Here is a 12,032-nt window from a genome sequence, read left to right as displayed (position 1 = left end):
CTCAAGCACGAGGAGGGTGAAATTTTCCACATACTCCATCATTGAGAAGATCAGTGGGAAGTCTTGTTTGTGGTTGGTCTTTGTCTGTTTCTCAGAAAACACTCCCTGAAAGGGGTTCGATCACAACACGACACATTCCATTCATTAAGGTATCACAGGCAAGTTTGACCCTGATTCCTTGTACCAAAGTTATGTAGCCACAGTCTTTTGGGGAGGGATGGTTAATTTATAGGTCCCTGGGTGGCACAAAAGGAGCTCTGGTGGTGTAGTGGTTAAAGCATTTGGCTGCTAACCAAAAGGTCGGTGGTTCGAACCCAGCAACTGCTCCGCAGAGGAAAGATGAGGTAGTCTGCTTCCAAAAAGATTTACAGTCTTAGAAACCCAATGGAGGTCGCCATGAATCAGAATCAACCTGATGGCAGTGAGTTTGGTTTTTTGGGGGGGAATGGTACAAAAGGAGCACCAGTGGTGCAGTGGTTAAAGTGCTTGGCTGCTAACTGAAAGGTCAGCAGTTTGAACTCACCAGTGCTCTGTGGGTGAGAGATGTGACAGTCTGCTTCTGCAAAGATTTATAGCCTTGGAAATCCTATGGGGCGGTTCTACTCTGTCCTATGGGATCATTATGGTCAGAATCAACACGAGGGCAACAAGTTTTTTTTTGTTTGTTTTGGGTGGTGCAAATGATTTGCTCTTGCCTGCTAACCTAAAAGTTAGTGGTTTGAACCTACCCAGTGGTTCTGCAGGAGGCCTGGCCATCTATTTCTATAAAAATTGCAGCCATGAAAGCCGTATGAAGCAGTCCTACTCTGTAACACATTGGGTCGCCATGAGTCAGAATTGACTTGATATCAGTGGGGTTTGGTTAATATAGAAAGTACTGATTTACAGTGGTGTTTAAGCTTTATAAATGTGGCAACACTTCCTGTGTCTAGCTTTGTTAGAAGCTAACTTGTTTTACCTAAAGGGATTGTATACACAATGGAAGCTCCCTGTCTTGAAACACTAAAATGTCGATTTTAACCATTTTTGTAGCAAATGCTTGTGTGTTACAGAATAACTTTCTTCTCTGCCTTTTTAAGTAGTGAGCATACTTTAACTTTTCCTGGAAGCCTGAGGCACACTTTACTGTTACCGCAAATGACTGTCCCATTCTATAAAACAGGGATCAGGGACTCCTGAGGAGTGTAACATTGCTTGTCTTCTTTCCAAATACGCTTGGACTCCAAAAATGGAGCCCGTGTACCTGCTTTTTTTAATTCTTTCCATTCCATCACTTGTCCCTCTTGTTGTTGGCCATTGTCCTGGCTCTAGCCTGTCTGTCTTTCAGAATCTAGGGACTCCTGCTGTGTTAGATCGTGGAAAACCAGATGACTCTTCCTGTCAAAATTGTCTAATTACACCTAAAACACAATAAATCAGTTCTGATGATATAAAAGTATAGAGACTCTGAGTGTGGGCCTGATGGGTTACCTCTGAGCAAAAGTCTCTGTGTCACACAGGACATGTGATATATATATCCTAGCTGCTCAGAAAATTGTATTTCTTATTAATAATCAATCATCGTCTTTATTCTGTGCCAGGTGCTGTGACAAGGCGTCATATACAGCACCTTGATGAATATTCAGACCAAGTCTATGACGTAGAGATTCTTATCATCCCTATTATAAACCAAAAAACCAAACTCATTGGCATCGAGTCATTTTTCGACACATAGCGGCCACTCCATGGGTTTCCGAGGCAGTATCACTATGGAAGTAGATTGCCCCATCTTCCTTCCGAGGAGTGGCTGGTGGGTTTGAACCGCCAGCCTTCTGGTTACCAGTCAAGTGCCTTAGGCACTATGCCATCAGAGCTCCCATCATCCCCATTATATACACAAGAAAAACAAAGCTTAGAAAGTTTAAATAATATGTCCAAGTTCACACAGCTGCTAAGAAAGTCATAGTGGTGGTATTTGGGGGCAAGCCTCCCTAATGCCAGAGCTGATCACTAACTACTGCACTACACTGCCTCCTTCTTTTTTGGTCTCATAGGAGTCCCTGGGTGGTTCAAATGATTAAGCATTGGACTACTAACGGCAAGGTTGGTGGTTCAAACCCACCCAGAGGCACCTCGGGAGACAGGCCTGGCGATCTACTTCTGAAAGGTCACAGCCTTGCAAACCCTGTGGGGCAGTTCTGCTCTGCACACACGGGTTGCCATGGGTCAGAAGCGACTGGACAGAAACTACAGCCATTGAGGCCACCAGTTAAATAATTGGCTGACAAGTGAGGAGCACCTTCATAGCTAGAACTTAAATAACAACAGTGTGGCTGTAACTTCTAAGACTGAAAGCTGATTGCTTACATGGGTGTAAACTTTCAAGCTCATTTATTCATAAGAGGAGGCAACTGGGTCAAGTTTATTTAAATTTTTATTGTGATTTGGGTGAAAGTTTACAGAGCAAATTCATTTTCCATACAGCAGTTCGTACACATTTTTTCATAACATTGACAGCAATTCCCCACAATGTAACAGCTCTCTTCCCACTTCCTCCCTACCTCTTCCCTGTGTCCTTCTTTCCTATGCATTCCTGCTCCCCTTCACCCCTTAACCATCTCCCTGTGCAAACAGTGCCCTTCTGTTCTCCCACGATTAATCATTCTAAGCAGTGTATCTACCTGATGTAAATTTCACCCTATAAGCCTGTCTATTGTATGGCTGGAAGCCACAGGAGTGAGTTCAGTTCCAGACCTGAATGGTAACTAGGGGCCATAGTCTCGGGGGTCTCAGCAGGCTCTATCAGACCAGTAAACCTGGTCTTCTTTTTAATATGATTTTGAGTTTTGTTCCACATTGTTCTCCTTACTCTATCCAGGATCTCCTGCACTGATCCCTTTCTGAGTGGTTGACAGTGCTAGTCAGGCACCATCTAGTTCTTCTGGTCTCATGGTCATATAGGCTGAGGATCACATGGCCTACTAGTCCCTTGGGGACTAATTGTTTCATGTATCGTTGGTCTTCTTCATTCTTCTTTACTCTGGATGAGGAGAGACTCATTGTTGCATCTAGATGGCCAACTGCAAACTTTTAAGACCCTAGTCGCTACTCACCAGAGTAGAATGTAGAACAATATATTTGTGTTGCATGTTATACTAGTCGAGCTTGATGTCCCCCACAACCATGGTCCTGAGCCCACAGATCCAACTGCTCACTCTCAGGGAGAAGGTCTGCTGCCCATTTAGAAAGTTCTACTTTTTCTTCATACACAAGGACACCTTCACCACTCCATAGCTTGCTAACCTGGTAGGTCCACCTAATAGGATCACAAAAGCATGGGTACTTCGTGGGACCTACAAAGACTGGATTCTTGTCACGTGAAATTGGCTTTGGGTTGTTCAGCAGAATCGGGAGAAGAAGGGGCCTGCCCCTTGAAGTGTGAATGGCAGTTATACAGCAGAGCCAGGATCAAGAGTCGGCTCACAAGACAGAAAACACACATCGTCAAAATCACTTTTGAAAATCCCCCAGCAAGACATGGTGGAGACCCTCGCTACCACTTAGTAAGCCCCACCTGGGTGGTTCCTTGTCCAGGGTTGGCACACAGTGGTTGAGCAGCATAGGGCCTGACTTTACTTCATCTGCGTTTCAGACCACTCACACACATTTTCTGCTGTTTAATTTTTTTACTCAATCAACACTTGGAATGATAGTGATTCTCTTGTTATATATTATGAAACAAGGCATGAGAATGTGTTGCCTGCTTTATTTCCTGTTAAGGTAGCTTCCCCACCTTCCAAAATAAGCCACATCTACACCTGTATATGTGCTACTAGAAAGTAGAAAGGATAGGGGCCCAGAGACAGAAATGTTCAAAAAAGGGCACCTGTTTACAAACATATATGGTGGAACACGTGTGAATGCTATTGCAAGTCCCATTCCACCCATCAGGTACATCTTCACTGGTTTGGAACTGGAGACTAGTGACCCAAAACAGCAGGGACAGTGAAGACTTTTCAAAGACAGCAGTAGCCGTCCAGCAGGGTCTAGTTTTGGCTTCAGCAGTGGCAGCAGCGCAGACCACAGCATTTCCAGGCCAGTCCTGCTGCAAGGCTCTGGGTGCTGCTGCTGGCTGTGCAGCTTGAAGCTTGGGTCTGCAGTTTTCTACGCGGTATTGAGAACTAATTCATTACTTCTAATTACTTCTCTCACTGCAGAGTTGGTTTCTGTTGCTTGAAACTAAGAATTCATATTGATAGAGGCTGCAAGGGTAAGGTGAGGGGATCACGGAGGGCCTTCCCTGTCATATTTAAAGCTACGGCTCATTCTCAAAGGAACGGCAAGTCACTGAAGATGTTAAGCCAGAAAGTGATAGGGGCATATTTTTGGGTCAATGACACCAGCCCCAAATCACAAGTACCTGAAATAATGATAACAACACATACAGAGATTGAGAAGTAGGAGTTACATACTTAAAATATGTGTTGTTAGGTACTGTCAAGTTGGTTCCGACCCTGTGCACAACAGAATGAAACATGGCCTGGGCCTATACTATCACAATTGTTGCTGTATTTGAGCCCATTGTTGCAGCCCTGGTGGTGCAGTGGTTAGTACTTAACTGCTAACTGAAATGTTGGCTGTTGGTTAGCACCCCAGTGGCTCTTGGTGATCTGCTCCCATAAAGATTAAAGCCTGGGAAACCCTATGGGCAGTTCTACTCTGTCTTATGGGGTTCCTACGAGTTGGAATCAACTTGATGGCACCTAACAATGGGGAGGGGGAAAGAATGAGAGAGGGGAGTGAATAAAGGGTGACCCTCAGTTTTCTAGCCTCAATGTCTAAAAGAATGGTGGTTCCTCTAACTGAAGTTAACTGGAACCAGTTAATAAAGTATTAACTCATATTTGGATGTACTGACTTTTTTTCTTTAAATTAAACTTTTATTTTGAGATAATTATAGATTCACATGCAGTTGTAAGCTATAATACCAACAGATCCCATGTACTCCTTACCCAGTTTTCCCTCATGGTTACATCTTGCAAAACTATTGTATAATATTGTAACAGGATATTAACATTGATACAGTCAAGACACAAACCAATTTCATCATTAATATATTGGACTTGATCAAAATTAAAAGCTTTTACTCTGTGAAAGACCCCGTTAAAGAGGATGAAAAAACATTACAGACTGGGAGAAAATATTTGCAAACCACATAGCTGACAAAAGACTTGTATCTAGAATATATAAAGAGCTCTTGAAATTCAATATTAAAAAAAAAATTCAATTAGAAAATGAGCAAGAGACATGCACAGCCATGTGGCCGAAGAGGATACACAGATGGCAAATAAGTACATGAGCGATGTTCAAGTTCATGAGCCACTAGAGAAATTAAAATGAAAACCACAGGGAGACATCACTATACACATTAAAAAACAAACAGAAAAATAAACCCAAACTCACTGCCATTGAGTTGATTTGACTCAGTGACCCCTCCTTGGGTTTCCAAGGTGGTATCTCTATGGAAGCAGATTGCCCAATCTTCCTTTTGAGGACCGGTTGGTGGGTTTGAACCACCAGCCTTCTGGTTAGCAGTCAAATGCCTTAGGCACTACGCTACCACATAGCAGAACCAAAAATGATAACATCAAATGTTGATGAGGTTGTGGAGAAACTGTATCACTCATACATGGCTGGTGGGAATGTAAAATAGTGCAGCCACTTTAGCAAAGACTTATGCATTTTCTTTTAAAACTAAAAAAAAAAAGGACTTGCCATAAGAACCAGCAATTTCACTCTTGTATATTTAGCTCAGAGAAATGAAAACTTACTTTCATGCAGAAACTTTTGCACCACAGTGTAAAGCTTTATTTGTAATAGCTAAGAAACTAGAAGCTGCCCAATGTGCTTCAGTGGGTGAATGCTTACATAAATTATGGCACATTCATACCAGCAATAAAAAGAAACAAACTATTGGTATATGCCACAACTGGGAAGAACCACAAACGATATTGTTGTTTGTTGTTGTTATTTGCCGTTGAGTCGGACCCAACTCATAGCGACCCTTCCTTGGGTTTCCGAGGCGGTATCACTACAGAAGTAGATAGCTCAACCTTCCTTCCCAGGAGGAGCTGGTGGGTTTGAACCACCAGCCTTCTGGTTAGCAGTCAAGGGCCTTAGGCACTATGCTACCAGAGCACTCCCCAAGGAAACTATACTGAATGGGAAAAAAAAAAAAATCTCAAATGGATACATACTGCATGGGTCTGTTTATGTAACATTTGTGAACTAATTATAGAGATGGACAACAGATTAGTGGTTGTCATGGGTTTAGGGATGGGGGCAGAGGGGAAAGGATGGCTGTGGCTAATAGAGGAGGCATGAAAGAGTCATTTGATGACGGTACAGTTAAGTATCTTAAATGTGGCAGTGGCTCCATGAAGCTACCTACACGTGATAAAACTGCAGTGAGCTATTATACACACAAGTGAATGCATAGAGAGCCGGTGAAATCTGAATATTCTCTGTGGCTTGGTCCACTGGCAATTTCCTGATTTGATACTGTACTATAGTTATGCAAGATGTTAGCACTGGGGGAAGCTGGGTGAAGGGTGCATAAGACCTTCCTGTATATTTCTCTGTACTTCCTGGGAATCCATAAGTATTTTCCAATAAAAAGTGAAAAAAAAAAAAACCACTCAAAACCAGCGTGCCCAATCATGCAACATTGTCTTACCATGTGTTTTTAGGTATTTTTGAAAGTTTTACTGTTGCTGCCCTGTAAATGAATAGAGTACATGGAAATTTCAACAAAGTATTCTTTTCCAGTTCTGTGTATTCACGAAGGAGCTAGTGGCATTTGTTCCCTGAGTTGTCCAAACCTTAATTTTGTCATGTGATTTTATCCTCTTTCTGACAGAATTGAACTTGGGCTGGGGTGGCATCCCCTTTTCTTTCCCCAGGATGATGGTGATGTGTGTTTAAAAGGGTTAAAGAGCTCTCTCTCTCTCTCTTTCTCCAGTGTTAAAAGATGTCTGCAAAGCCCCAAATAAAAATGCTCATTGCATCTTTCCTTCTTCCTGCTTCATTCTGTCTCCAGACTGGGATGAGGACTGAAAACCTTTTTAGTTACATTAAAAGTCAGTCACCTTAAATGGAACTTACTCACTTTAAGTTCCAAGCTTTATTATAGCATCCTAAGATTGAGCATTCAGCCACTTGGCAATGTCTTGAGATTCTAAGCAGCTAAGAAATCCTAGGAACTTCATGTAGTTTTTTTTTCCATGGTAACGAACCTTATATTTAGTGGGAGAGACAAGAAAAAGCATCAGTTACACAGAACTGTTCTTTGGAAAGCCTAGGAGTCCACTTATCCTCATCCCTCAATCAAAACAAAGACACTTAGTCATTCCTAATAATGTTAAATGATACAAAAAGCTAAGCTGGCCGTACTTCTGAATAGTGATAGAAGCCCGTATGTAATGTTGGCACACCATTAAAGCCAACAGGAAATGTGGGAAACAAGCATCAATGCTTCTGCCTGTTTATGTCTGATTAGAGCAAAGCACTCCTCTCAAAGCTGATGACAGAAAAAGAAAAAAATGGGATGAGAAAATTCCAAAAGACAGTGGCATTGCATTCCCCAGCTGTGTGGAGACAGCGGAGAGCTGGCTCCAAGTGTCCTGCTGGATGGTTGGTCAATATGATATGTTGTTGTTGTTATGTGCCGTCGAGTTGGGCAACTCATAGCGACCCCACCTTGGGTTTCTGCGGCAGTATCACTACGGAAGTAGATTGCCCAATCTTCCTTCCGAGGAGTGGCTGGTGGCTTTGAACTGGCAGCCTTCTGGTTAGCAGTCAAATGCTTTAAGCACTGTGCTACCAGAGCTCCCCAATATGATATGAGAAGACCAAAATTCATCCCTTTAACTGGGCCCCACGTTCTCTATCAGTACAGTTCTTAGGGCCTTTATGTCCCCTAGGATTACTGTGTTGGGTAATCAAGGGTAACCGTGTTAAGACATACCTATTCATCTCGAGAGAGAAGATACCTTGTTGTATTTTTGATATAGCGCCTTGAATTCTTAAAGGAAAAGAAAAAAAAGAAAAGATTTATGTTATTGCCAGAGTACTGGTTGGTGCTATAAAGCTGAAGTTTTAAACCTTAAGGATGACCAAGAAAATGTATACAGGCCAAAGCCAGAGATTGGAGGTGTTTTAAAACACCGGAGATGGCTTATTTATTTATTTATTTTTGAAGGGTCATTCCTAAATGAAGCAATTCAACCACACACCAACTCCTATATTCATTTCCTCCTCTTTGCTTATACATTCAGCCTTCCTGAATGAATTAAGGGATGAGGGATGATGCTATAAACTACTTTCTGAAACTGACACATAATAGCTTTGCTACCATGGAGACTTCTCTAGTGGTTTGCTTGTGTTGTTAGTTCTGCTTGCTTTGGGTGGTTTTTCTTCGAATGATTGTTGCATTTCACACGTGCTGTCCCTCAGCTGCCCAGGGGTCCCTCCTCTGAACACAGGAACCTTGTGGGTACATGAGAATAACAAGAGTGCCCACGTACCTGCCAGTCTATCTCGGATGCCCTGTGGTCATAGTGGGGTTTGCGATCACCAAGCCTCTTCAGAATACCCTGGTTTTCCATGGTGATTCTCACGAGCTCCCGGTTCCTTGTTTCTCTGTTTAAGCTGAAAACCACAAAAATCCCTGAGATGAATGAAGAAGAAAAAGCTCTTCCGGTATGGGAGTGGGGGAGGCCAGGAAGTCATGATGCCTTTAATGCAGGCTGCCTCAGGGTAGGGAGTACACTCTCCCTGAACCCTGAGGCCTCAGCATACCTGGTTGTACCTGGCTGTTGAACCAGACTGCATCCTGGGAAACATGCAAAGCATCTGTAGGTTTACATCAACCTGGCTGCCCACCACTGGAAGATTCTACTGATGGGCCTAGGATGGGGCTATGGGATAGAGGGAGGTCTGTATCTCAAATGGCTGGCAACAAGTTTTGAGTCACCTTGCTCCCTTCAGTTTTTGTCTCCATTTGGGATCATCAAGATCATAGGAAAAGCACCTGGACAATCCCACATACACACCCACATACGCCCAGTGAATTCTTGACCTTGCTAAATTCTTTAGCCTTAGTCACACTGCCTAGGTGTTATTTACATAAATGTCTCCCCCACTAGGCCATGCATTCTTCAAGCTAGGAACTAGATCTCTTAGCTTTTCTCTGTATTCCTGTTGCCTAGTGCATAAGTAGGTAGTCAGGAAATGGAATTTAAGAGAACTGAATTTAAGAGTGCTGTGTCATAGTCACAACTATGTCATCATTTTATGAAAGTATTCAGTGCATTCTTGTGACAAACTGTGGATAAGACTCCAAAGTGTCCCTTAGATGACATGCAGTGGCTCCTTAGAGCTAGAGAAAGGGCCTCATGTTCATAATTTTCATTCTTAATACAGTCTCCGGTGTTCCCTCAAGATAACTTTCCTTAAGGACTTCTCCCCTTTGGGAATCCTCACGCTAACATGCAACAAGGGGCTGAGCCTTTTTAGAAATGAAATGAGGAGGAAGAACACTACCTCTTGGAGAAATATTCGTTCCAGCAGTCCACCTTGGCAGGGCCACGGTGTGCATTTGCGATTTTCTGACACAGTTGCTTGTTTTCATACTCAATTTTGTCAATTCTCTTTTGTTCACCCTGGTAAGAAACCCCACCCCACCATGGTGACATCACTACAGTGCTCCAACATACAATCCCTTAGCATCACCCTTCTCTGCGGAGGTGGCAAAGGGGCAGATTGAGTGGCCACTGCAGAGACTGGGAGTAGAGATTAGGAAACTAGGGGCTCTGTGGAGGGGGAGGAGCCGTATCACAAGTCTTTGGTTTAGCTGGTATTCAGAAGCCTCCTGGAAATTGGACCTCTTTAGGACAGAGATAATAACCAGCTGATCCTGGTGTTTGGTTGCTGCCCAGGCAACTCTTGAGTCGTGACGACCCCATGTGTGTCAGAGCAGAGATGTGCTCCATGGGATTTTCAGTGGCCGATTTTTCAGGAGTACATCGCCAGGCCTTTCTTTTGAGGCCCTGTGAGTTGACTCAAACTGCCAACCTTTCAGTTCGCAGCCAAGCGCGTTAACCATTCACTTCCCTTGGGGACTCCAGGCATAGACAAAAACCAGTACAACGTGTCTGCGGACGGCAGGAACAAATACCTGTAGTTTGCTCAACTTTAAAATGTGGTGTGTGTGCGCCATTGGAGGTCTGGTGTCAACAGTCGGCTTCACTAGAGAACAAGGAGAAAAGAGACGTGGTAACACAGGAGTCCTTGTAACAGCCTCAGAAAACCTATGAACGCGCTAGGTAAGAATGCCAGCAAATATTACGATTTCGAATTCTGAGCTTAATCCAGTTCATTAATTCTGGTTTGATTTAATCTCTCAAACTGTCACCTTTGAAGACTTTTGAGTAGAAAACAAAGAACGGTGAGGGCTAGAAAAAGTAAAATTTCCAGAGATAACTGTCCTTCTAACCCAACTGCAGAGCTCTCTCCCACCGTCTCCCGACAGCACTGGGCTCTCTATTGTGAAGGCCTATTCTCTTTCTAGGTTACTTTGGCCTTGAAGAGTTTAAATGAGTGTTCACATCAAATGAACTCCCTGGTGGAAGATAAACGTCATCACTGATGCTAATGTCCGCTTAACCAAATTCAGCAGACAAGGTTATACCATTGCAAAACTGTGGGCTGGTTTGCTGTCAAAATCTCTATGGCAGCCCCTTCCAGAACTCCTAACAGCAGTAGCCAGACCAAACTCCCCACGTACCTATTTGTATTCTATTCTTGTGAAATATGTAGTGGCCATAGTCCAGTTTCCTCCTGAAGGTTGTGCTTTGCCTGTGATTAGAGACGATTACAGGGTAGGCCAGGTAATCCAGGGAATTGTTCATCTTTTCTTCCTAATCTCACTTCAGAAATGAGGCACCCCGGCTCCTCTGTGAAGTGCTTAGCTGTCCTATAAAAAGTTGTCATAGTTACCCAGTTATGACATCAGGGACAGGTGTCAGGAAAGGTGTAGGCATAGCAGAGCCTACCTGGCAGTCCCTGGGCTTCTGTGTTGAATGCCAACCTAGGCCCAAGTCAAGATGAGGGGCAAGGGGCTAGGAAGCTTTCTCACCTGCCTGGTCTGCAGGTGGCACCGACACTGGAAGGAAAAGGTGTGGTGTTCTGGGAGAGGAGAGAAGGCACAGGGTTAAGAAATTCCAACCTTGGTTCCACATCGGGGGCTGCTCTAACTTGAGTACTCTCTCCTGAAATGGTTTATCTGAAAGTGTGAGACTAGAGGTTTTTTTTTTTGGAAATGAAAGGTGACCTTCAAGATAATCTGATCCAATTCCTTCCTTTTTGATGTAACTAAAACCCAGAGAGGCTATGAAACTGCTCAAGAGCACAAAGCAAGTCAGTGGCAGGGCTGGGCTTGAGATGTGGGTTCCTCAATTCCAGGGACCATATTTCTCTTTTAGGGAGGAGGTCTGCATTTTCCTAGCAGTGGGGGAGTGTGGCTGTCTTCAAGGATAGAGACTGTTTTTGGCCAAGTCGGACACTGTGTGGCTCAAAGAGAGATGGAAGCTGCTCCAGAGAGGGTTGCAAAAGAGCCGGATTCATCTCCACACTAGCACAGGGTGCAGCACATAGTAGGTGCTCAGCTAACACTTATCAAATGCTCACTTGGTTGTGCTGGGTTCACTATGTGTGGCTGGGCATTTGGCCTTGAATGTCACTTTTAATCTTTCCAACAACCCAAGAAGTTGGGAGCTCTGGTAGTGCCTAAGGGATTTGACTGCTAACCAGGAGGCTGGTGGTTCAAACCCAGCAGTCACTTCTTGGAAGGAAGATTGAGCAATCTACTTGCATAGAGATATCGCCCTGGAAACCCAAGGGTCGCTATGGGTCGGAAATGACTCCATGGCAGTGAGGTGGTAGTGTTCTAGCCATTTCCGAACAAACTGAGGCTCAGAATCCCAAGGCTGACT

The 12,032-nt window shown here is 43.8% G+C and overlaps 1 protein-coding gene across 1 annotated transcript; it reads right to left on the bottom strand.

Moving 5' to 3' along the window:
• Nucleotides 1-8,005: 8,005 nt before the first annotated feature.
• CFAP97D1 (CFAP97 domain containing 1) lies at nucleotides 8,006-10,949 on the bottom strand. Its single transcript, XM_007955203.2, has 5 exons — nucleotides 10,826-10,949; nucleotides 10,217-10,287; nucleotides 9,583-9,701; nucleotides 8,565-8,688; nucleotides 8,006-8,062 (listed from the first exon to the last, which is right to left on the bottom strand). The coding sequence occupies exons 1-5, from the start codon at nucleotides 10,947-10,949 to the stop codon at nucleotides 8,006-8,008; spliced, it is 495 nt and encodes a 164-aa protein (XP_007953394.1).
• Between the last annotated feature and the right edge of the window lie 1,083 nt (nucleotides 10,950-12,032).

This window comes from Orycteropus afer, unplaced genomic scaffold (assembly GCF_000298275.1).
Source record: "Orycteropus afer afer isolate SDZICR_OR568_19922 unplaced genomic scaffold, OryAfe1.0 scaffold00495, whole genome shotgun sequence".
NCBI lineage: Eukaryota > Metazoa > Chordata > Mammalia > Tubulidentata > Orycteropodidae > Orycteropus > Orycteropus afer.
The sequence above is the reverse complement of the archived record's forward strand: the minus strand, read 5'-3'. Positions and strand labels throughout refer to the sequence as shown.